The sequence below is a fragment of the Micropterus dolomieu genome, linkage group LG21 (assembly GCF_021292245.1).
Source record: "Micropterus dolomieu isolate WLL.071019.BEF.003 ecotype Adirondacks linkage group LG21, ASM2129224v1, whole genome shotgun sequence".
NCBI lineage: Eukaryota > Metazoa > Chordata > Actinopteri > Centrarchiformes > Centrarchidae > Micropterus > Micropterus dolomieu.
Window position 1 is genome coordinate 27476017 of NC_060170.1, and position 26665 is coordinate 27502681.

At 41.3% G+C, this 26665-nt stretch overlaps 3 protein-coding genes across 3 annotated transcripts in view; 1 reads left to right on the forward strand and 2 right to left on the reverse strand.

Annotated features, from left to right (window-relative positions):
* Positions 1-4838, reverse strand: part of cemip2 (cell migration inducing hyaluronidase 2) — a 28738-nt gene extending 23900 nt beyond the window's left edge. Inside the window, exons 1-4 of the mRNA XM_046035828.1 lie at positions 4636-4838; positions 1229-1580; positions 922-1062; positions 191-758 (exon numbers count right to left, since the gene is read on the reverse strand). Coding sequence (XP_045891784.1) covers positions 191-758; positions 922-1062; positions 1229-1562 — 1043 coding nt within the window. The 5' untranslated portion in view covers positions 1563-1580; positions 4636-4838. The remainder of the gene's footprint in view (positions 1-190; positions 759-921; positions 1063-1228; positions 1581-4635) is intronic.
* A 2884-nt stretch (positions 4839-7722) lies between these two features.
* Positions 7723-23254, reverse strand: abhd17b (abhydrolase domain containing 17B, depalmitoylase). Its single transcript, XM_046034930.1, has 4 exons — positions 22712-23254; positions 20420-20896; positions 10809-10988; positions 7723-10395 (listed from the first exon to the last, which is right to left on the reverse strand). The coding sequence occupies exons 2-4, from the start codon at positions 20884-20886 to the stop codon at positions 10176-10178; spliced, it is 867 nt and encodes a 288-aa protein (XP_045890886.1). The 5' UTR covers positions 20887-20896; positions 22712-23254; the 3' UTR covers positions 7723-10175.
* Positions 23255-23653: 399 nt separating this feature from the next.
* On the forward strand, positions 23654-26492 carry lg21h9orf85 (linkage group 21 C9orf85 homolog). Its single transcript, XM_046036043.1, has 4 exons — positions 23654-23846; positions 24227-24333; positions 25684-25797; positions 26231-26492. Exons 1-4 carry the CDS (start codon positions 23745-23747, stop codon positions 26475-26477), a joined length of 570 nt encoding a protein of 189 aa, XP_045891999.1. The 5' UTR covers positions 23654-23744; the 3' UTR covers positions 26478-26492.
* The last annotated feature ends 173 nt before the right edge of the window (positions 26493-26665 follow it).

The window sequence follows — 26665 nt, forward strand, 5'->3', positions numbered from 1 at the left end:
AAGATCTGGCACATTCTGCAGCAAGGCTGAAACACAAACCCACTCATGCATATTTTCAATCAGTTAAACAACAGATGGACAGGGGCAACGTCAGAAAACCCTGTGTATTTTCAGTTGTATTCGGTTTGAAAAATACACCATTTACAAGTCTGTACAACAGTCCTTATATTCATAAATTGCCACCATTTACCTGTACTGGAGATCACGGACAAAGCTGCTGCCGAGCGTCTCTTCAATGGCCTTCTTGGTATCATGCCGAAGACTTTTGACAGCCGAGTCTCCTACAGCCAGTGTGACAATGCGGCCGGCTGGCAGGGAGCGCAGCAGCTGGGTGAGCCGTTGACTGTCATTGTCAGACTCGTGTGTGTCGTAGCGTTCGGATAACAGCAAATAAGCTGTGTCCTGGTCCACCACGCGCAAGTTGATGCCTCGGCTGAAGTTCCTCTGGAAGGCATGACCCTCTGTGGCCAGACCGGAGGCCGGGACACTTCGGGTCAGCAGAGACCAGGAAACCCTTTCGGTACCATGTAGCTCCAGAGTCCCACCGCTCATGACGCCTATGAACTTGCGGCCCAGGCCAGGAACGTCTGGGACTGCCTTGTTGTCAGAGCGGCCCACAAGGGCGATGGTGGCACGAGAACGGTAGCGACATTTGGGAGCACCAATGTGAAGGGCTCCACCGTTTTCTATAAGGATGTGTCGGGTTCTCAAGGTTATGTTTTTGGAGCCATCAGCATTGTCTGCAAAAACTACTCGACCTGTGAAAAGGCAGAGACACGCATGCTGCATGTTACATCCACACATCCATAAAGGGAACTTGATCTGCTAAACAATGTCACTTATCATATTTAATAAACATCAATCCACCAATGTTACAACTCAAAATGCTTCTTAACACATCATGCACCCTGGTGTGCTTACCTCCTGACTGAATGGTTAGTGAATGGAAGGTAGCAGACGCTTCCAACCTAAACAAATGTCCCCTCTTGATAATGACAGCCTTCTCTGGTTGGTGGCCTGGATTCCAGCCACTAAGGGATGGGTCGTGGTCCGGACAATTCTCTGCATACGTGACCAACAAATCCGAAAACCCTCTCATTAGACAGGAATATCCAAAAATATACACAGATGGTATATACAGCAGGGAACACATGTGTAGTCATAGGTTACATATAGAGACATATTTATGAAATCATCAACATTTGAATCAGTAACTTGTAGTACTGACCGTCTAACACATCTCTACTTGTGAGACTAAGGACGAGGATGAGGGTGAGGAAGAAAGCCCCGATCGACACTCCAAAACAGATAAATGTGTTCTTTCTTTGTCGGAGGCTCTGAGCGAGCTCCCTGCGCTGGTTCTCCTCTGACAGGCTGAAAGTGGCTTGTCGCTCCGGCGGGGGACAATGAGGTTTTATCGGCGGAGGCGGTGGAGCTTTGGCAGGTGGCGGCGAGCGGACTGGGGCCACCCGCCCGGGGACATAACCTGGAGACCTCTGGTGGTTGCCGTTAGGCGGAGCCACAAAGACCGGGAAGCGGCTGGGGCCATCGCTTGTCGGCATGGTACACGTGTCTGCTACCTGAAAGGAGAGAAATGAGCAAGACACGAAAGAGACAAGAAATGTGACATTTAAAAATGGTCATTGAGGATGGGGTGCTCATCCTCAAGAAGCACTGTCAAAATGTGTAAGACTTTTTCAAATCAATTTAGAACATAAAAACAAAATGTTAATTTGATGGGAGTCTGAGAGACACTGAAGTTGTTGGACTTCATTATTTGAATCACACAATGGCATTTGCATTTTCTTGTAAAGACTGCTAAAATGTAAGCACAGTGGTACCATAGGGCTAGGCAATGAATGAAAAACAACTGTGATAATTATCGCAATATAATTTTTCTCAATAACAATATAACAAATGTTCAATAAATGTTTGATTTCATTCATTTGAGTCACAAACAAATTAGCACTTCGTTTTTCTATAAAGATATTTATTTTGTTTAGGAAAAGGAACTGAGAAAGATTGGACCCTATCATACTCATGCAGATTTGTTTAAAAAATTATTTATCATAATTGTTTTGAATGTTCTACCTCAGATTTGTTAAGTGATCTGCTGTTTGGCATCAGCTGTTTGTCATGTTCTGTCCATAAAAAATAGTTCAAAACCACAATTAACCATCTGGTTTCTTCAACTTTTCCTCATATATACACAATGTTTTATCGTGATAACATTTTCGGCCATATCGCCAATACCTGTGGTACCATAAGGCAGAAGTTGGTGAAATGGTAAATCGAAATGTTAAGGGGTGAGACAAAATGAATTAAATAAAAAAAGAGAAGTCAGGCAAAACAGGTCAAGGAGGAAGAAGAAGACACTAAAAGAGAGTACATAAAATGGGGACAGAAAACAGTAGGATTTGAAAGGAAAAAAAATGGAAGAATCTCGGGAAATGGGCAATAACCCCTTATGGGATCTCACACACGGACCTTCTGGTAAAGATCCTGGGAGTCGTTCCTAAAAAGACTCTCAGCTTATCCCCTGGCTAGTTTGGCTCAGACTAAGTGACATTGGCTGCTCTTGTCCACAGTAACGAAGGAGGTTGTGAATAATGGATCGCAACATTCCTGAGACTATGTTAACACAGCCAAAACAGATGGCACCAATTACAGTAGGGAAGGAGAAGAGTGCTCCAGTTTGAGTGTGTGCGCTACTCTTTATATCACACAAATGAAGAAAGTAGCACAAAATGAACTGAAGCCATGGAGACACACACACACACACACACACACACACACACACTAAAAGGTCATTTGGGCAAAAACACATGGGTGTAAAGGAAATGACACTGCAGAAAAAAGGCTTCAGTGGCACCTTTCTTTAACACAAACACCTCATACTACTGTAATGACATCACAGCTTGCTACTATAGATCAAAAACAAAATGTCAGCAAGTTCAAGCTTTCACACATCAGATTCTGACCACGTCTTTTAAAGATGTGGTTAACATTTATTCATTTAGCTGACACTTTTATCCAAAGCAACTTACATTTGCTATATACAGTATATATATATATATATGTATGTGTGTGTGTGTGTGTCAGAGGTCGCACACCTTCGGAGCAAGTAGGGGTTGAGTGTCTTGCTCAGGGACACATTGGTGGATGTGTCACAGTGGGGAATTGAACCCGGGTCTCTCACACCAAAGGCATGTGTCTTATCCACTGTTCCATCACCACCCCTAAAAGTGCTCAACTGCAATAATTGTCCAAGACAGGCTCATTCAAACCAAAGACACCCTGAAAGTGATGACTTTCAGTCTTTAAATCATCCGAGTGCCAACCCACAGACACACACAACCAACCGTTGTCTTGCCAAGCCAATTAGTCACCAGTTTAGAACAGAGCACAACAAAACCTCTTCAACTCACAAACAAAGCAATGTACATCGAATGACTGCTCAACAAGGGCTCAGTCATTTATGTAAGATACGTCCAACAGCAGCTGTTGCACCCACTTCAACCTGAATTATCCCATCACAGTGTCTCTGAACTAGTCTTCATAAGAGTTTAGCTGACAGTCCATCTAAACCTAAACTTGAATGTCATCAAGAAAGGCACACTGTCTTTTGGATGTTCATGTTCTCATGGTCTGTGGCCTGCATTAGAAAGACCCATTGGGAGGATTTTGAAGAGAGGATCCCCCCTGGCATCAGTCTTAATAACCCTATCTCAGGCTATGTTTTTATTCACATTCCTCGCCATAAAAAAGGCCGAAGCTACTCCCGCGCCCCTGCTATTAACTGACCTGTCAGAGCATAAAGGACCTACTCACCTTAGGGCTATTCAGCTTTGAGAAAAGACACTTGTGATGACAAGACTGCACTGCTTTTCATCTCATGCATGTCCTAATAACTTCATCCCCTCCCTCTCTCTCTCATATTTTCCTGATTTTAAGAGCTACTGAATATCAAACAGATGTTTGGGGGGGGAGCACTGGAGTCAAAGCGGGACAGACCATCACACATTCCTCAGCTGTAAAATAATCCTTCAAAAATCAGTAAGCCACGTGTTCCCAATACTAACTCAAAACTGTAAGCTGAACAGCGCTGTGACACCAGTAGACTATCATGCACTAGTAGTGAGTGCAATGCGTGAGTTGGCCCACACTGAGCTAAGGTTAAACAAGGTGTGTTCATTTAAATGGGAGGATTAACGTTACATTAGTCACTTACAATGATGTATGGGTTGTTTTGGCCAAAGTTATTTCCACACCATAAATAAACAGAAGCTACAATAGTGTCAAGGGGTTGTTCATTATCGACATATCACAAAAGAAGAACCTGTAGGAAAGCGTATGGCACAAGTCAGTAACGTTAGGTTAAGTTAATAAGTTAATATTACGTTAACTCCACTTTTGAAAGTTTTTGACGGATGGGACACAGCAACACACTGCATACATCTTTTAAGCATTTAACTTGGACACACACAAAAAGCACAATTTGTCACGTTTTAACTAGCTTATCAAGCCCTACTCTTCACAATAAAACAGCCTGAACTCAAAGTTTCAACCGGCGAGTCCCCCTCACCCCCAACGGCTGACTGACAGACACAACGGTCGGACGTTGGGCTACATTACCGTCGGTGAGACTGTCCTGCTCCTCTCCCGCTCTGTCCATTCGCTCTTTGCCGAGTCTTTAAAACGCTGTTCCGGTGGCGGTGAGACGAACGAATACAATCTCGCCCTCGCAACTGTGCTCTCCGTGTCCCTTTTTATACACTTTCTCTTCACATGGTGTTTTTTTTTTTTTCTTCTGCCGATGGGCTGTCGTCCGTCCGTTCAGCCCCCCCACCGTCCCACCGAGAGAGGAAGCCAGGCGCGGCTTGGAAGAGAGGAAGTGGTGGTGGTTTCAAATTCTGTCGGAAATATAAGACACACATGAGATTTAAAGAATGAAAAACACAGGATAAAGGTTAAAAGTGTTGGAAGTGATTATGATGTAGTTGCTATGGCAGAGTTAGTAGGTATTATATTATTATTGTACGCAGACTATAACATCCCCCATTCAATATATAGTGCAAATAGGCCCAATCTATAGGAACACATTATGAATATCTGTATAAATAAATATAAAAAGCAACAATGATCAATATCTATGTACAATTTTTTTTTAATAAATAGTAGTACTACTTGTGTGCTACTCAAAGCATTAGGTCAAGACAATAGCCATGATTGAAAAGGAATGCTGAAGTCATGAGTCCAAGAGCTCAAAACCTATCTCTTCACCCTCAGAAAACTTTAATATATTATTTGGATTTCTCAAGAATCTTCTGTAAATATTATTTACCTCCACGAACGTCTAAATGCTGTTTTTAAGCATTCTCAAAAATAAAAATATGGTGTTATTTTATTTGATTTTACGTTTGCATTTGTTTTTATGTTATTAAATTATCTTGTTTATTATGCATTTATTTGCATAACAATGTATTGTATGAATAGTGTAATCAGGCCATTTTCATAGTATTGTTTAGACTGTAGAGTGTAGGTTGCTAAAGCTCCCAAATTCCGGCAGAAAAATACTGAGGACATGACCTATGGTCAGTAGGAGTTGTGCCAGTAGCACTTGTCATTGTTATAGAAGTAGTAGTAGTTGTAATATTTTTTTATACAAATCATATATGTTGATGTATATATAGGAAGACCAGCATGATAGACTCGTTAATATAAAAAAAAAAAATCTGTATATGAGATGTGGCGACTTTGGTGCAGGCGCCTCTACACCACCAGTAATACTAAGATTTATTTTGACAGAAATAAGATGAATCCTGTGAGAGGCTCCTGACTTTGAGTATGTCAATAGTGGCAATATAAGAGAGCGTTGTTAAAAGTTTTAAATTAGCAGCTTTGTGTGAAAGCACTGGGAAAGAAACAGTAAATTCCTGCATAAGCACACTTGTAATTTTGCAGCTAAAGCACAAACTGGTTGGTTTTCTTCTGTTTACTGATATGATAAAGCACACAATGAAGTTTTATTATGTGGCCTGTGTATTTCGATTCCCAACCTAAGGTATCTGGAGCGGGACAAGTTTCTATCAAGACTTATGGAAGTTGGGGTTTCTGAGGAGGAATTGAATGGCCCACCAGGAGAACATCAGCAGCATGAACTGAAGGGAGGGGCTTATTAAACCTGAGCTACACTGCTGCCTGCTGGTATGAAAGAGAAAATACTCTACAACCAGTATTATTTCATCTCATTCATTAATCTATTTCTATTCATTTACCTATTTAATTATTTTGTACAAAACCTTGGACCCATGCTCCATTCAGCCTCCCAAGTGTCCACCACCGTCTCCTCCACACAAACTTTGATATATTTTAAATTTAAATTTGTTTTTATGGATAGAAAAGAACAAATGAAAAACCATGAACAAATATAACATAACCAGTCTCCCATGCTGGTGGTAGACAAGAGGAAAACCCAGGGAACAGAGCCTTTATCTTGATATTCCAAATCATGAATTGTTAAATATTAAACCCTGGAAATATCATAAGAGTTTGCTGTGTCAGAGAAATAGAGCATAAATTCCATGATGTTTACATCTCTCATTTTAATTGCAGTAACACTGCAGGATTTCCCTCACATCCTTCCCCCTAACCTCTGTAATCTTCTACTGTGTGTCCTCATCCATATACTGTTGTCCCTGTGTCTAGGTAACAGAGTTGACCTCTTGACCTCGAGCAGTATCAAGTTAACATTTTTTCCCCCCTTTCTGTGGAGTATGCTTTAAAATATCTCTTCAATTTGACCTGGGGAAAGTCCCAAGCTGTGTGCCTCATGACCACAGAAAAACATTGTGCTTAACAATGTAAGCTCTACTTTATTATCTAAACAAAGATGGTGCAGTATTATGAATAACATACAGCCATTTATTACACACAGCCTCAAATATTACCTGCCTCTGACCCACAAAGGTAATATTTGAAGCTGTTGTGTTGGATTGGGCAGGTGTTTGATAGTGTGTCCACCCCTTTTGGAGTATCACAATTCAAAAATGTTGAGAGATGACAGAGCTTGTGCTCAGTAACTATATTTTAAAAATAAACTTTGGACAGAAAATCAGCTTTTACAGATTTGAAGATATCCACATGACATGAGAATTTAACAGACAGCATGGAACCCCAAACGCAGAGTAATCCCTGTGAAATTGGTTGTTTAAAAATATCTTGGTCGTGACAATCATCCTGACAGAGGGAGTTCTTTACAACTTACTAATCGCTATTTAAAAGCTACTAGTACTTAATTATAACTTACCAGTAAGTATTCCATCAGCTACTGGTAACGATTCCTGTTTAACGAGTCACAAATGATTAGATACTTGTACTTCGTTTTTTGTTACTGGTGACCATTCCATTAGTTACTAGTAACTATTTTTTAGTTACTAGGAACTAATTGGACATTTTTTTCTCCATTAAAATAGGGCTCTGCAGTTCAGATATCACCTATTCATTAGTTACTATTAACTATTCAAACAGTTACTAGTAACCATTTCCATTTTACTAGTTCCATCTCCACCATAACAGAAGCACTCACTTGTCCTGAGAACACAAGCTCATCACAATAAGATCAAGTCCCCGTCCATTATACTGCATTGTTCAAGCAGACCTAAAATGAAGGATATAAAATGTTCCCCCGCCCCAAAATCAACAGCTCAATCACAAATTGGGTTGCTTCTCAAATACCATTTTATTTTCTCTATCCATAGAGTCACTATATTAATGTTGTTAATACATATAAGTTCCTTTTGCATTGAAATAAGCTATACAAAATTAATCTAATCAAATTAGAGATGACATTAGTCAAAGTGACCAGTACAAAGGTCATCTGAAAAGCCTCAGTGATTGCCTAACATGGTTTAATAGTTGTCATATCAAGAGTTAGAGAAGAAAGAACTACAGTTGAGAGACGATGATGACAAAAGCTTGTGAAAGAAAAAGAAAAATGACAACATGTCCAGTACAAATATTATTTACAAAATGAAAATGAAACAAAGCACATAACAAATGAGTATAAGACAAATGAGTTGTGAGAAAAAGTAGTTTTCATAACAACAGACCCAAACAGTTACCAATCCTGATTTGGATCAGGTCAATCAGACACACGCCAAGCTATCTTTGCTGTCTCTCAGACCTGAAGGTTTACAGTAGCACCCAGTGGCTTATTGGTTATCACTCACCAACAGTATTTGACCCCTTTTGTGAACAAAGGCTCAAGTGTAATACAGGTATTTAAAATACCCATAAAAAGTTTTCATTAAGATTTAGTTCTGTGTTTGTTACACAGGCCAAAAAACATTAAAGAGAAACTAGCAATTCGTGGCATGCAGTTAGCACTTTGACTTTTCAGGGCTCTGACAGTGCCTACAAGGAGTCATCAGCTGGTTAATGCTTTGTTTTGCATCGCTCAGCATTAAAGAGAAAAATCAACAGACAACAATGGATCCAGAAATACCATGCAGACAAAAAGAGAAAGTTAAGACAAAAGCAAAACATTCTGTTGATGGAGACCTTTAACGCTGAACCACTTAACGCTGACATAACCCATTGTCCCAGTCCACATATTATGAGTGAGTAACCAAGGTTGGAGTCCATTCATTTTCCCGTTCAAATGTCTTGAAGTTAACGCTTCTCCATAACTAAAAAGACAACATTTTAATTTTTTTCCTCCTTCCTGAAAATGAAAATGGGTTGACATCAGCTGTGTTAACAACGTTCACCATTCAGTCCTGATTGGCATTAGTGGTCTTGATCAGAGCACAGAGTGTTAGCTGCTGTCACAGTAGTTCATAGTATCATATTAGAAAAAAAAGACTGTTATAATAACTACATACATTTTCTAAACCTATCTTCAGACCCAAAAACAAGCTTGTCAACACTGGGCTTCATTGTAGTTACTATATCAAGGCAAATACTTGTTATTTCCAAAGAGGGGTCAGATATTTTGTCCACAAAACGGTCCAGCATTTCAAAAACATCAAGTTCATTGACTACAGTGTAGTGATGCTGATCTTACAGCAGGTAAACTCTGAAAGAACTGTGGAAACCTTTTCAAAAGTCAGTGTGTGGGGAAATAAGCCACACTTTATTTGTCAACGATGTACAGCCCTAGCCTTTTAACTGGCTATATGAGGTGCTGACTAAGCCCCATCTTGCATCATATTCTTGTAGATTGTAACATTAAATTGTACCATTTTGAGACTAAACAGAGAAGTAGACAGTGAATACAGCTAACAGAGCTTTGGAGATGTTTCTAGATGTTATTTGTACAAAGTCCTTGGTCTGAGTCTCTGCAATATATTATACTAAACATTTGGCAACACTGGCACAGCTAGATAAGATGTCAGTTCTTCTTGTACAGTTCATCAGTGACAACTGATACGTGCAAATATCATGTATAATATAAAAAATAGAATAAACAGTAATCCAAAAAAGAAAAAAAAAAGAAAAGATAAAGTCATGGTGACTGCAGTGTGCAGGATTAAACCTGACTTCAAAGTCAGATGGAGATCAGTTGGATTAGAGAGAGTCTGGTCCACTTCTGGTCCAGTCCAGTTTGTAACAAGGCTGTTTCTCAGAACCTCAAAAAGCCTCAAGAGCTGGCCAGAGGTCTCCATTAAGAACCGTGGACCAGATACTTCTCAAAAGGCAGCTAAAATGTGATGCACACACACACACACACACACACACACACACACACGCGCGCGCGCGCTCTCTCACATACTGCATGTACACACGGTATGTTGTCTGTGCAAGTGTCTACTTCCTCCTTCATTCACACACTTTCACAATGTGCAATTTTCAACCAGATAAAAAGAAAATCTAAAAGCAAAACAAAATGATGGGTGCTTGTAAGTTCACAGCTGCAGCATGTGGAGCAGACCGTGCTGACAGGCTCTGGGCCTGGGCGAACTGGAGCTCCAAGGGGGAGAGGTGCTCAATAATGACAGAGGACTGCCACCAAAACCTCAATACTACACAGACAAACACCACTTCTACCTGCAACACTTCACAACCCCCCCCCCGCCAAAAAACAAAGTTGTACTCCTTCTCCATCATCTAACCTCTCCTGAAACCCTCTGCTTGTTTCGCATCCTCCCACTCCACGCTTTTTTACAGCTCCACTACAAGTTGACCAGCTCATGTGCAACAAACTGTTTGAGTCTCTCCAGGTACTGTCCATAGAGCTCCACGTCATTGTGTCCAGCCCCCTCCACCCAGAGGGGCTCCACAGGGCGCTGACAGCGTTCATACAGCGCCAGACCATGAGAGAAGTCGATGACCTCGTCCTCTGTACCGTGAATCACCAGTACTGGGGACGTCACCTTTGAAATCTTGTCGATGCTTTGGAGTAAGAGGATGAGAAAACAGAGAGTTAGGCAGGGATGTAAAAAAAACACCTAAAAGAAAGAAACAGAAAAAGTGAGACCTAGGTTGAATTATTGTAATCATAAACACCATCAAAAAATTCACAATGAATGAGGAAACTTCACCAACTGACCACCAGAGGGAGCTACTGAGTCCAGCTTTGTGACTCATTAGAAAGAAAAACGCTTCCTGAATTGAATTGATGTGACACATCTAAGTCCACGTTTGCAAGCTTTTGTGTGCGTTTTATGGATGCAAATTCATTCATTAATGCATGTGTACCCTTTTTATTCAAATAACTGTCCGCGGAGGCGGTGTGCCTATCTGGAGGTTTGTGATCCATTTGGCCTGAATTTCACACGGGCCATCTGTCCATACAGTGCACTCACTTTGGGAAGGCGTCGAAGCAGTAGGTCTTCTTGGTGTCGGGGAAGGCCACTCTCATGCCAGAGGTGAGCGGGGAGTGGAGGACAACTGCAGCGCTCTCATAGCGAGACGCCAGGTCCACAGAGGGAACGGTGCCAATGCTCTGGCCGTACACGATCACGCTCTCTGGCCGGATGCCATACCTGTGAAAAGGACACAGAATATCTGAATATCACGCTTTCACCAATCATGAACAGGGTATTTATGCTGCTCGTGGCCAGACATAGTTGGGTAAATTTTGTGTGCTCTACCAGAAGCTGGCAGGCGTCCAGTAAGGCATTTTGTTAATTATAAAAAGCAGCTTAGCTGGCAAAACAGTGGATTCCCTAAATACAACATTTGCTTTTTCTAGCTACTGTTACACTTGATTACCTTAAAGTGCTTCTCGTACTAAATCACTTTAGGTAAGGTCTGCTTTATAGGCAAGAATCAGACAAAAGATCCAGATTCTGTAGTAATAGTTCTCAGCTATTTTAATTGAGCAAGTTTCTTATTGTATTTTCAAATCCTGTCAGTACCTGTAGTTAGAAGTTTTTTTGGATGTGCATACCCTACATCCTGTTTGTCTAATGTCTGCTTTTCACCCATCACATACTAAATACACTTTAACAATTAGTCTCATACCAGTTTCTCGTTTCCCCCACATGTTGCTCCATAAGCAAACACACACCTGTGTGCTAACTTACACATCTCTATTACCGGCTGAAACGTCATGCCATAGTGACTCAGTAATTATACAGTCTTCTAAAACAAGCACATAAAGATGGGAAACAGCCATAGTTCAGTGGCTTTCTGCAGCTTTTCAAAGCAGCTGAACAGAGAGGACCACCACTGTAGTCTCGTGATTCAGAGGGGAGGAGGGGGAATAAGAGCAAAACAAGCAGAAACAGAGCAGGACAGACACTATTACTGGATTTGAGGGCGAGGGAGAAACTGGGAGAGGGAGGAGGAAAAACACGGAAGAGAAGACATTCCACAGCTGATTATGGAGAACGTGACCCACTCTAGCAAGCAAGCCAGCAGTCAGGTGACAACCTGAAACCTAGTGTGAGAACACTGCATCCCGGTCTCTACTGCTGCACTGCTGGATAGTGCATAGTAAACAGCTGGACTTAAAATCTCTGCTCCACTCTATTAAATTTGGGAACCCTAACATTACAGCCTTTGCCACTGCTCTCCTATAATACACGATGATGAACAATACATTAACACCAAAGTCTGACACCACTCTACACTGCTGTGATGGATTATTATAATTAGGAACTCCACAGGCACAAGCTTAACACAACCTATGCAAAGAAACGATCCGCTGTAATGTAGCCCTTATGCTATGAAAGGGCACTAGGCTTAAGTGATGGCACATCCACTTCAAACAGATGATGGAAATGTACTAACACAGACATGTGAGTTTGGACAGTCAGTCATTAGCACGAATATAGGGACTGTTTACCGTTTGTGTGTCATCTGGCCTTCAAAGAGTATAAATAGGGGTGAAAATACTGGCACGGCATGGGAAAGTGTTACTGTAGACCATTAGGTGTTGTGGTGTTAACAGCACCATTAACTCTCCAAGGTTGACCATACATACACACAATTCATGGACTGGAAGCTTATCTCGATTACCGTACACAACATAATGTAGCGGAGGCCAGATTCTCAAGTCTTTTTACAAACTGTATCAATGACACTGACCTTTCTGAAGAGTCTGATTAGAGAATTTGACCATTTGCAAGCAAATGCTGTTACAACCTACCACGTTCCGTGCACTCTTAATGATCTGTTATCAAAATAAAAAAAGCATAATCCCTGTTAATGAAAATCCCCTTTGGTCCAGTCCAGTTTGTGGAGAGGCCGTCTCTCAGATCCTTAAAAGCCTCAATTAAAACAAAAAGAGTCATCACAGAAGGCAAAAAAAATGTTCGCAGGTGGCCCAGCTTAGACTCCCGATGACTGGCATACAAATTAGATTCCTACTTTTACCTAGTTTACTGTTCATTTGACAAAAAACAATAATGTAAAGTAAAAAAGGGATACTTTTTTTTGGCATAGCAAGACTTAGCAAAGTGAGTTTTTTACTGCAAGGCTTAAGCTCAACCAAGAGACAAGAACATGTGAGGTAGGTAATAACAGAGCTCGAGGGAAAGGCACTTTCAGTAAATATCAAACCCACTCTTCTCTGTTAAGAGCAGTGAACTCTTATCCTGAAAGGAAGACGAGAGGAAGTAAAAGAACAAGTTAAGCAATCTGTGAGATGACTGCAACTGTATTGATTTAGGGATAGTTTAATATTAACGCCTCCCAGGAGAGATTAAAGTAAATTGCTTAGTACAAGCTTTGTTTGGTTGCTTACCTCCCTTACTCATAACCAATCCATCAAAACTCCACCGTATGGAGACTGTTGTGTGTTATTTTGCTTGCTGTTATGTTAACAGTTTTATCAACATAGCCATCAAAGTACACCTTTATCTGTTATTACCTTAAGTATGCTTATCGCCTTTTATTTATGCTCATCTAGACAATGTTTTTTGCTATATCACCAATCCTACGCCATATGAACACTCAGTACATGGATACTACTACAATGCAAAGCTTATGCAGTGTTAATACAGAGAAGCTAAATTGAAACCATCTGACAGCTTAGTCATGAGGTGAAAGGATTTATGATAGCAAATGCAGCAAGGCTTTCCCCAAACCCAACTTGGCACGCTTTGCTTACAGCTTTACACCAACACCGAGCAAGTAGGATCATTTTGCTGAAGGACACACATATGAAACATAATGAATAATGCAAAGCTTGAACCTGTGACCTTCCACAACAAGGTCACGCTATCCGATAACCCACCCCGCTGCCTTTGAATGGACTGCCGTGGCTTTTGCTTACACATTCTGGAAAGGCCAAGCAAAGAGGAGGAAAATCGCAGTGCAGATCTGCAGCTGCACTCCAGAGGGATTCGACCAACCCAGATCCACACAAGACACAAGAGGACACACCCCCAGGACCGGCCGACACTAGCCTACAATTTACTCCATTGCATTTCAGCTTGAATAGACCCCACCAAGCCACAGCCAGCCATGTTACGTGATTACAACCCTCCCCCAGACCTTCATCAATTCTGTCTCCTGACAGATATCCAATCTATTATGCGTCACATCCTCCCGCATTCCCCTATTACGTCTCTCGCTCCCTCTTGACTGCCCACCTCTTGCTCCCTGAAGACCAAAAAATATTATCATTCCATAGCGGCAACTATGACTAATAGATATTTTTAGGATATCCTGAACATATGTACAGATATTTTTAACATGTCAGTGTACCATCTGCGCTGTGTCATTCTGCTTAGCACCTTTTTAATCATTTCCTGCCACAATATACTTGTTTATTCAGATTTGTCTTGACAATAAATAGATGTTGAGACGCCCACATACCCCCCCCCCCAAAAAAAAGTCAGCGTGAATTAAATATTAAGATGTGAGGACAGTAAGTATATTTTCAGCTTTGTTGCTCAGTGCATTCAGGTGAGCGATATCGCACTCCACCCAACTGACTTAACAGACACAGCAGCCTTAGTCTATATTTGTCACTAACATTTCAAGTAAAGAAAAGTAAACAATTCACAGACATGGTGGCTTGTTAGTGAGAATTTCTATCCACTTTTAAAAATCTGAGGAGATAGACTGCGTTTCGATTTTGGATCAATAACGATGATTGACCCGGAAGGGAGTTTGTCCTGTTTTCAAAAAAACAAAAAATTTTTTTGGCTTTAGTGTGGGAAGACCTCGGTCTGAAAGCTTATTGGAAATCGGTTGCTAGGCTACCGCTCAATATTAGAGTAGCAGGATTGACTGCTGGCCCGCCTCCATCTCAGAGGGAAAAAGGATACAGTGCCACTCTGCAGTGAAACACACACACACACACACACACACACACACAGGATGTGGGCTGATGGCTTTTGTCAGCTTGGTCACTTTTTGGTCAATAAACCTAGCCTTTTATTCATGTTCCATTTTTTCTAATGTTAAAACAACAACAGTCACACCCTGACACATTCTTCTATTCGTTTGCATAATCCGTGTGCGTGTGTGTGTGTGTAAACCTTACACAATTAGTGAATCATCTGGCCTACTCCCTGCTCAGGTGAAGGGTGTGCCTCATCCACCCCGGCTAAGGTAAAGAACACAGGAGGAGTGTGCGCGTCATGTGACTGGCTGAGGAGTTTGGTGCTTTGACTGTTTTGCAGTGTGACAGGTGGCTGCCCTTTATGACTGTAGAGTAAAGTGAACGCAGCCTACATACACGCGTGTGTCGGCACTCAAGAGAACATGAATCATAAGCAGAGAAAGACTGAAACAAAACTGACGCAGAAGAAGGCAGGATCTGGTGTGTTCAAAATGTCAAATGATTAAAACAAAACAAAAAAAAGACAAGGACAGAGTACAACAAGCAGAGAAAGTGAAGGAGACATGAGAGCCACTCTCTTCGTCTGATCTGGCCTGAGAGACATGCACGAGGGGTGTTGGCAGCAGACGAGTGCGAGGCCATGCAAATAGGCCTTTTGATGTGATAAACACAATGTTCAGCAGGGCCAAAAGGCCGGGTTATACCCTCTTTCTATCACATAGACAGTCGATTAGGAATCTGGCACAGCCCTCAGACATGGACAGCTGAGTCAAAAAGGCAGATGAAATGTTACTAGGGGCCTTATTTATACTCAGCTGTTAAGTAAAAGACTAAACGGTGAAGTATATAATAGCAGAAAACTATGGAAGGCAAAAAATATTTTTTACTATTTTAATATTTATGCACAAGATTTCCATAATATTTTCTGTTAACAAATCCCTCTTAACTTGTAACGTGCCCGTGAATCAGAATTGAAGTCCCACATTTTAATTTTAGTGATTAGCTATTCAGTCCCGAATGCTTGTAAAAAAAAACCCTTTAAAACTGTCATCATTTCATTCTCTTTGTGCAAGAAAAGGGCAAAGATATAGCACACGATTCATGTGACTGAAAAGCTTGTTGAGCAGATATAATGCCTGGGGTCTGAAGGCCTCAGCAGAGTATTTCACCAGCCAAAAAAAAAAACAAAAAAACAACAACCCTGAGGGCAGAGTCATTAACACGTGTGCTGTAACTGGAGAGACAGCAGAGCTCTTGCAGACAAACAGAGTGACTGACATGACCATAAAGGTGACTGACGCCAGTGGTATCAAGGTATCCCAACCGCAGATTTTACATTGACTCTTGTCATTTGGTTAGGCCAAAAACACTATGCAAAATGTACTTGGAGAACTAACCTTTGGTATAGATTTTTTGGTTATAAAAAGGAAAAAGTAGTACGTCCCTGGCAGGATGTCTGTGTTCCCAGCCCCATCATGACAAGTGTACCTTAAGAGGAGCCATATGATTTTGTTACATTATGTTGCTGTCTTTTTAGTGACAGCCCAGTGTCCATTTTTTAGTGTTCATCAAGTCCCAAATGTATGGATTACATTAAAAGGTATAGGCTGCTCTAATGTTAGCCTTGTTCTAATCTTTGTATGAAACGTGGCATTTTTCCCAGCACATTCAAATGAGGAGATCTCGGTACGCCTCGGGACAGACCCGTTTTGTTATAAGTTCTCTTACTGTGGCATGAGCAGAATGGGGATTCCCAAAAAGAAACGTGGCCTTCAGACCTGCACCTGTACTTTGCCTTTGAGAGTGTTATAATGTATGATGACTTAGCGTCGCTAAGATTTCAAAACAGGGCAGCACAGTGGACATTTTACACATAATCAAGGTTTAATGTCTACATTGCATGAATATCAAAATGAAACTGACTTAAGTAAGAAGAATCACAGAAAAAAGAATTCTAAAACCGTATATTGCCACTGTATCTCATGACCTGTTCCTAAATAATGGCCTGTACTGCGCAGACCCAACGCTTTATAGTTAGGGACTGTGTGAATGTGTGCATTATTAAAACTGATTGACAGAGTGATTACAACCGTGTGAACGCATAACAAAGCACTGCAGAGAAAGAACAACAAACACAAAACTCACCCTGTTCGACCCGTCTTTATGGCGAGAGCCAGAGGGAACTCAGTCTGACTGTGCTGTGGGACTGCTAACCACGGGACTACAAGGCACGGGTCAGTGCGCACGCAAATTAAGGCTTCTTGAATATCAAGTTATTTTCTTGTTCCTGTAACCATCTCATCTGATCTCGAAGAAGATTCTTCCCTGATCAACCTACAAAGTCATGTGATACAGTGTCTGAGATTCATATATAAATACATGCTCTGCCTTTTTTCATGTAGAGAAACAGCTTGTTACAGCTATTACAACCCAGAAGCCTTCAGTAAGTAGACGAATAGCCACCCTATCTGATCAATGTTAGCTGGCTTGTGCAAATTATGTGATGCCAATGTGGATTTGGACTATGATCTCAGTGCTGTTATTAAAGGACAATAATATCTTCGTAATAATATCTTGCCAAACAGAGTCACACTGATCAAAATTCATCACACATAATATATAAGTATATATAAGCAACGTTTTAGAGACATCTGCAAACCATCACAGTTATTCCACTAAAATGACTGCAGTAGTGGAAACTCTACATGTTGTACTGTGATAAAAAGGGAAAGAAAGAGAAATGATCGTTATTGGTAAAGCATTTCAACATCATGCATTTCTACAGAGATGTAAGACAGAGCCCGGGCCACATAGTGTGTGCAGAAGACAGACAGGGAGGGAAGATACGTTACGCCGGGCAAATTTTAATCTAAAAACATAAAAAAAAAAACGAGTAGCCAACATTTGCTGTTACCACCTCCTGCCCCCCCCCCCACCCCCACACAAATCACTAAGCACGATTTCATATGATCTGAAGCGTGTGGTTCTGCTGAAATCACAGATCACGACTATGTGTGTGGGAGCAGGAGATTCCTTGGCGTATCAACAAAAGTAAGTAAGCAAGCAAGCTGGAAAATAAGAATAAGATGACAAAAAGGGAGCAGAACATCACAGCAGCCGTAAGTGCGCCTTTCTCTTTCAAGTAGTCTGGTGCTGTGTATAGAAAGAAAAAAAAAAAAAAGACAGAACTGGTTTCAGACTGTCCTGAAGGCCTTTCTTATTTTCTCTCTTTAACTTTCCATCACGTTTGACACACTGGTAAAACTGTTTGTGTGGCATTCGTGAAGCCTACTGAATGGAAAACAAGTGACAGAAAGGTTTCAACATTGAAGGAAAAGGAATGTACTTGATCCAACACAAACACACACATACAGTGCCTGGCCACCAGAAGAGCGGGTTCTTCTTCACAGTAGTGGCCTATTTCCTGTAAGCAAATCCTTTATGATCAAGAGTTTCCTGTTTAACTCACAAGCTTCCTTATTTCAAGGCCCTTATTTATAGAAGAGCAATCAGTATATTCTGTGAGACGGTAGATGGTGTAAAATGTACGAGAAGTGCTGAGAGAGGCTCACAGCAAAAGTCAGCAGCTAAGAAACAGTAACATTTTGTTGCCAGTGACCCTAGCAGTGTTATCCATCAGCACTTCTAAATCTCAGCAGCCAACATTTTCATTTAGCAGAAAAAGAACGTACACCCACATCAGCATTGACACATTGGAAGCCTAGTTTTTTTTCCCTCTTTATGGTTGATTTGCAGTGGCTCTTCTCTTCAGTGTTTCCCTGGGCCAATGTTTCTCCATCAACCCTCTTAAGTCATTTGTTTGTCTTCCAGCAGGAAGCAGTATACAAAAACAACCAGGCCTACTGGATGAACTTTTATTCCTCCCTCATCCACATAAACAAAAAGGCACAAATAATGATGGACGCATTATTTTTACTCACACACAAACACTCCACATCCTGTTCTCAGGTGTGTGGCTGTGCATTTTCTTTTTATGCAAAGATAAGAGCATCTGTCTTGTATGCGTGTGTAGGCTATACAGCTGCAACTAACTGTTATTTTCATCATCGAGTGATCTGTTAGCTATATCCTTGATTAAATCCATTAGTAGTCTATAAAGATGTCAGAAAATTTTGAAAAAGTTCCATCACTATTTAACCCAAGGTGTCATCTTTAAATAGCTTGCTTTATCCCATGGCAAAGATTTATGTTTACGATCATCACTGAAGTTGGATCTTGGCCATTTTTATTTGAAACAAAAGACTCATAATTGATTAGCATAATAGTTCATTTTTTGTCGATCGACAAATTCAACTAATTGTTTCAGCTTTACATATGTGTATGTATTGAATGTTTGTGGGAGGCCACTACAGAGGTGACAAATGGTGCCCCTCTCCTGGCAAACCAGCCCCAAAGACATCAGGACAATGGCTCTGGTGTTACAAAAGGACAAAAGGAGGAGATGACGAGAAACGGCTAAACATGGATTTAAGGAAGCGAGGGACATGGGACTAAAGACACAGATTCAAGGGGGAAGGGGCCAAAGCTGAGAAACGAGTCCTTGCCAGCAGTGAAGTAGCCCTAGGCGATTTTGGACAGATACAAATGATCCAGGATTTAGGTAAACAATAGCTATCAGTAATATCCTTTTAGCTGTAAGGTCATTAAGAATTGTATTAAGTTTTGTACATCACAAAGAAGAGATTAAGAAATGGAGAAAACCGGAGGATGACATTTTCCCCCCAGAAGCTCACTTTATATTACATGAATCATTGCATGGCAGGAATTTAACAGTGAATTCCTCTGGGCCATCTGCAATGAAAAACCCACAAGGAGTCCAGTGGCCCTTGGTTGTTTCTTCATCATTACATAGTTCTGATGCATATTGATGCAGACGACATCAACAAGAAGCACTAATTTCTTGTGAGCTGGAATATCACAGATAGCCCATCAGTAGACGTCAAATATCGGCCAATAAATATCTATCTATTCATAGCTTGCAGAGCAGAAAGATGCAGCAGAGCACCCACTCACACCTACATATGCCTGGCCGGCGTAATCAGAGAAAACACGCTCTTTATTATCGCCTACAAGAACATCATGTCATCACTACTACACAATTCCTCGTCATCTCCAACCATGATTTTATCAGGTCGAGTCTAATCACCCTTCCACCCAGCTCCTTCTGTAGACTCCTCACATCATCGGCTCTCAATTGTCCAGCCCCTTGTCATCCCTTCATGTCTGTTATTTTCCCCATCAATCTACATCAGCGCCGTTTCTTCAGATTTTACTTTACATCTGCTCTTATTTCAGCAGTCCCCATTTACTGTGTCAAACTTCCCTATAGCTGTAGACATTCATGGCATAAGAAAACCAAGGAAGGTTGCTATTGCAAAAGTTTGTAGGGATTAACTCACCATTCTCTGAGTGGCCTCATCTAAGCCTCATCTACATTGCAATTTAGGTTTATTGTGCTCTGAATACTTGGGGCAGAGGAGCAACACCTGTGAGAAATCAAGGTTAGAGTCTGTGTGCTATTCAGTTACTCTAATATCAATGCTTTCATCACTACTAATCAATCACTGTTTCCTTTCTCTACAGGCTGTGCCAATATTTGTGTATATGTCCTCTTACATCTTCCCTCCATTCATCATCATCACCATCTTTCCTTACCGTGACCGGAGTGCCTGCCAGGCAGCATCCACATCGGCGTACAGGTTCTTCTCTGACGGTTTCCCAGAGCTGGCCCCGTAACCCGAGTAGTCGTAGGAGAAGACGTTGCAGTTGATGCGCGAACCCAGGCCAATGTAGAAGCTGCTCATCTGACCCAAGTCCACTGCGTTACCATGGGAGAATAACAGGGTGTACCGGGCGCTGGGCGAGCAACGTACAAACATGCAGGCAATGCGGTTCCCTCTTGAGGTGCGTGTCATGAAACACTCGATGGCGTCCTTCTCACGGGACGAGTATTGCCAGTCGGCGCGCTCGGACAGATGCAACGTCCATCGGCTGCCACTCTCATCACACATGAGGCTGTAGGTGGGCTCTGGGGGCAGGAAGGCCAGCTTAGAGGCGATCTTGCTGGGGCACGGTGGACAGCAGAACAGGCAACATAGCTCGCTGAGGGATAAATGGTTCATCCTCAAAACACTGTGACAGAGGGAGGATGGTTAAAATAGAAACTGTTACATTTCATCAATGGATTAAATGTAAGAATTGCCTTTGAGAACCATGAATGAGAGAGAAAACAGATTCAACCTCATCAAACAAGGGTATCTGGGCTTCCTCAAAAAACTGAAACACTAATTTTCCACTGCATCCCCTGCAGACTGATCACAAGGAAAACCACCACAAGAGTAAATTTGTGCCACAAATTTGTTGAATGATGCGCTCTCCAAGAATATAAACACTCGCCTTTGTTATACACAATCAATTGCCCTCTCCAGTGCATGGCTGTCAGGCAGGATTATAAAAAAAGATATAGCCCTGACCGGCTCCACAACCACTCAGACAGTATTGACTTAAAAGGCTTTCTTGTTTCACCATGCACCTGGATCCCAACCCAAGGCTACCTTAGATATTCCAGGTGCCTTTGAATTGCAGTGGCCAGCACTAGAGATGGGTGGCTTTGTAATTTGACTCCGCATAACTACACATGCCGTTTTGAGTAGGCCCAAGCTGTCAGGATAATGACAAAGTGTTGTGGATAGTATTGCCAATAAAGGTGCTAGAAGAAAGAAATTACACCCTGTTATTACATGTTTGCAATTACACGCTTTAATATGCAAATATGCTATGCAATCGCAATTCTCTAATGGTCTGTGACAGCTGTTTTGCCAGGATACACCGGTTGCTGATCTCGTGTCATGCACAGACCTGGCACGTTGCACATATTTGTTGTTGATTGTTGATCTTTGTTGTTGTATATTTTTATGTTGCCAGTTTATATATTTATATGTACACAATATTCTCTTCCGTTGCCTTACTTCTGCACGGCACAGACCCAGAATAATGCACATGTATATATCTGCAAGGTTGTTCTTCCATTCCATATTTATATATTTCTACATTTATTTATGTCAACTGTATGTTTGTCTACGTGTAGCACCTTATCACCACAGCAAATCCCTCATATGTGTAAAACACTACTTGGCAATAAAGCTCCTTCTGGTTCTTCTGATTCTGATTTTTTTTTACTGTAGCTTCTACAAGGTTTTGCAGGTCCTGCTGCATTACAGCATCCCAACAGCATAATGCTGTTTTATTTCACATTGACTTACTCTTACTGAATGATGGAGCACATAGGCAACAAATGTTGGCCATCTCCCATCACCCATAAAACTCTAAAGAAGCTACAGATTTGCAATAGGCTTCAATCTCCTGGTGGTATTTCATCCACCTTGTAATGATAATTTGTTTGGAATGGTCCATTTTAACAGAAAACGGGGCATCCAGATTCAGGACATTGCAGATAAAGGTGTATTAAACCTAAAATCACTTGTTCCATCTTGATCTCTCTCTCTCTCTCTCTCTCTCACACACACACACACACACACGCACACTTTAAGATCAACTTAATTACATGTTTGTTATTTATATAAATAATTGTCTATACCAGCGATTACTTAGGGTGAATACTTTTTATAGTCACGTGCAATGTATGAATGGCATCCAAACGGAGGACGGAGCAGAAAAATACATACTGGAGGCTATGTGCTTCCCATATTCCCCAAAATAGTCCATAATCTACAGCAACTGAGACAGGATGGAGCTCCGGCGATTTACTGTAAAATGGTGGTGAAAACAGGAGCAATGTGTTCAGATTACAGCGATTCTAGGCTGGTTTGTGGGGGATAAATATCCAGTGGCTAGACACAGTTTTTGCCAAGTGTGATGGGCCAGGTAGTCATGCAACACCAAGCATCTGCCCCTTAATACAAGAGAGCGGAGAAATGATCACATTACCTGGACGGCGGCTGGACGCTTGATTTGTTTTTGTTTTTTCTTTCTATTTCGAGGTGACAGTGCTGGCCAACGTCGCCGTAGTCAGGCGTTATATTCGCACCAAGCCAACTAATTTATCCTCTTCTCGACGCCAGGAGATTGACAAGGTTATCCTCGGCCAGATTATCGTCTGTTCCGTGCCCTATGTGTTAGCGATGTCACTTTCAGTGTGTGTATATCCCTCTTGGCACCTCAGCTGTGAGTTACTATTGGCTGGCCGCTTCGTCCTCCGGGTCCAGACAGCCTCCGAAACTGTAGTTTCTTTTCCCTCCGCTCGGTTTTCTCAACGTATGGTCCTGAATAATAACGACTCAGATTCATTCAAAACGTTCAAGTATATACAGCTCAGCAGCGACATGGGTGAACTAGATAAAGGGCTAAAACTAACTAAATCCCTGTCACACGTCCGTGGTGTGTGGTTTGCCGAGCAGTTCACAGCAGTATCACTTCACTCAGAAACATCACCGCTTTCGTTGTGAAGCTGCTTGTTATCTTGGCTCGTGAGGGAAGGAGTACGTGATTGACAGCTGTATGGTCCAATAGCAAAGAGGTTGCTGTCACAGATCGACCAATGATATAACGTGAGAAAATGTATGGGCGGTCCCTGTCGACGCCGCAGAGTGGTGACCTAATGTTTTGATTGACGTTAAGGATAACCAACCAGAGATTACTATTTCCAGGCACTGTCCAATCAGCGACGATCAAGGTGAGTGTCCGTCCAATCAGGTGACGTCATTGACCTAAAACTATTTTATTAAGCGTATTTGTCAATTGTGTTGAGAATATTGCCCTATTTTTTATTAATTATTTTTATTCAGCACCTTTGTCTTAATTTAATTTAATTTAACCACTTTTAAGAAAAGCGGCGCTTTCGTGTTTTGACCTCAATGACGTTTCATGACGTGTTCGTACTTCTTCCGGGTTAGGGCTCTCTCGCTCCTGGCATGGTTTTCGGATTTGTGTACCCACATAACTTAAAACATTGGAAAATAAGATGAGTTCTCAGAAAGGTAATGTCTCTCGGTCGCGCGCCCAGAAGCATCAAAACTCCTCTGCCTTCAAAAACGACAAGTACGGAGCGACTGTACAAGTGAAGGTGTGTGTGGACAAATAAAGTAGACATATGTAGCTACTAGCAAGCATGGGTAACTTTACGTTGCTCAGCTCAGCTAAAGGAACTTTTAAAATGTGAGTTGACGTTACGTTGCATATGGGTATAGGTTTACCAGCACTGACCTCTTGTGGTAATAATAATAATAATAATCTTTATTTTTAGAGCACTGTTCAAAAACATGCTACAAAGTTCTTTCACAAGAGCAAAGACAATAAAACACATGAAACACGATTTTATTTTTGTTTGAAGCAATCTTCTCAGCGATAGTGCATTTCCTTTACAACCTATTGTTTTGTCAAAGCCATGTTTATAACATTATTATCATAACCTTCCCACCATGTGTCTGCTCATGTGCTTTGTAGAAGGCAAAATCAAAGATCCACGATGGGCTCTGTCAACATTGCAAGGGTGTTCTTGAGTGGAAAGTGAAGTACAACAAATACAAGACACTAACACAGCCCCGAAAATGGTGAGTACACTTGGGTACACTTGCACCGCTACAACTACTCATGACTGCACACATCTCAACTGATCTGATCTCTTACAGAAAACATGCAAGTAATTGATGCTGAAGCCACTGGTGGGTATACGATAAAGCAAGAGAACATGGATTATAATCAGTCATTTATTATCAGTTAGTTAATCGGGGTATTCATTTTAGCAACAAAACACTTGAAGGTTCACAACAACTAAAATTAGCTGCCATTATCAAAGTATTACACGGGTGGATTTTTGACTCCTGGTCAGGGTAGAGGAGAAGTGTTAAGGCATTGTTGAAATATTGTGAGCCAGGCTCAGGTGTGAAGAAGTTTCAGATACTAATGAAGACTTAACATGGCATGGTTTATTGAGCTCGGCCGAGGAGACACAGTGCCAGCAAACAACATGTGAACACATAAAATGCCAACACCAAATCTGAAGGACAACACCTTTTGGTCTCTTTTTATGTTTCTCTCTTCCCCCTGGTTTCCCTATTAGGTCATCTTTAGGCTGGCCTTAACCTAGAACAAAAAATCTATCTAATGTTTAGACTCCAATGCTACATAATATTGGAATATATTACTATCCATGAGTTGTACTCGAATCGGTGGAGCCAGTAAGGTCTTGTAAACATTCTTGCAAGAGGCGACCTTGTAAGTTTCCCAGAGAACACTGATATCTGCTAGCCTGATGCCTAAGCTACTGTCTCTCCCTAATCAGTCTAACTGTTGTCTCTTTAACAAGGACTGTAACATAAGAGAAATAACTAGAGCTGGAAGGTCAGTGAACATTTGTGGGGTCAGCTAATGACTCCAAGCTTGACCTGTCTTACGTCCTCCTCTTACATCAATTAAGCACCCTAAGAAATATTCTATAACAGGCATCACCTTCACCTCCCACAATCTCTGACACAGAAGGGCAGACTTCGATTTAAAGAAGCCATTGGAAATTAAAACCAGACTCATTGGCTGGATTTGTCTGCTGCGTACATGCTTGTAGCAAACCAAGTGGCAAGTTAAATGCAGTACTACCAATCAGCATGTTGTTTTGGTCAGGTCAGCTGGCACTCAGGGAAACTCCTCATGTCCTGCATATGTCCTGCTAGCATGGCAAACCTCTGCTTCATCAGAAGTATTGAGTATCATTGAGTCAGGGATACAACAGTCAAACTCACACAGTCTTTGCAGGTGTGTTGCACTGTTGTATATGTGCAGTAAAATATTTTGGATGTGTTATTTGTGTATTTTTTATTTGGGGGGGGGGCAAAATCCAGAGGGCTACCTAGTTGGTCCAGTGTGAAAATTGATGACATTAGTGCATGCATCTTTTCTTCTTTCAGTGTCAAGTGTTCTCAAAAGAATGTGAAGGATGCGTATCACATCATTTGTAAGCCCTGTTCCCTTCAGCTAGAGATCTGCTGCAAGTGTGGGAAGAAAGAGGACATCGTTATTCCGTGAGTGGACCTGTATTATTAGAGCGTGTAAAGATTCATACATACGTTTTCATAAATGATCGACTTTTCTGCTTACTCTTGAGAAAATCTATATCCAGTTGTATGACTTTCTTGCCCACATTGTCACCAGTGAATCATAGAGAAGCCAATCATATCACGTGTCCTCGCACTGTATATGAATTAGACGATTGTGAGAAATGTGATACATGTGTTCTTTATCTGGAGGAAGGAAATAATCACGTGTTTTTTTGAAGCAAATCTTTGTATTTTTCTTTCTTTTCATCTCTGTCAAGCATGAACAGTAAATTCTAGTGCACGTCTGCCATCTTGTGGACACTGAGATACATGACAACATATTTTTGGAAATGACTTGACTCATTGGTAGCATTTTAGCTTCAGTCTTGACTCATTTTGTTTTTCTCTCTCTGTGTAGATTAAACTCACAAGTGGACAAGACAGACCAAGAAGAAGATGGTGAGCAGAGAAAGAAAGGACATGGACGAAGGAAGAAGGACACGGATAACTTGGACAGTGATGATTGTGATGATGATGATGACTTAAGTGACTTCGGAGATGACAATGATGATGATGAGGGAGAGGATTTTGACTCAGTACCAAAGAAGTCACAGGACAAGTCTGATGTGCTCCCAGATGTATCCCAAGTCCATGTTAAAGACTAAAGATATTGAAATGGACTGTTCTCTTTTATTTGTTTTTACATATACACAAAACAGTTTTTCTGATCAAGAGATGAGATGTGATCACACTGAAATTAAGTGATGCACATCAACAATTGTTGCTGGTTTGATGCAAAACCTGGAAAATGAGTTATTGTCAACACCGGGGCAGATGATTCAGGAAGATTTCA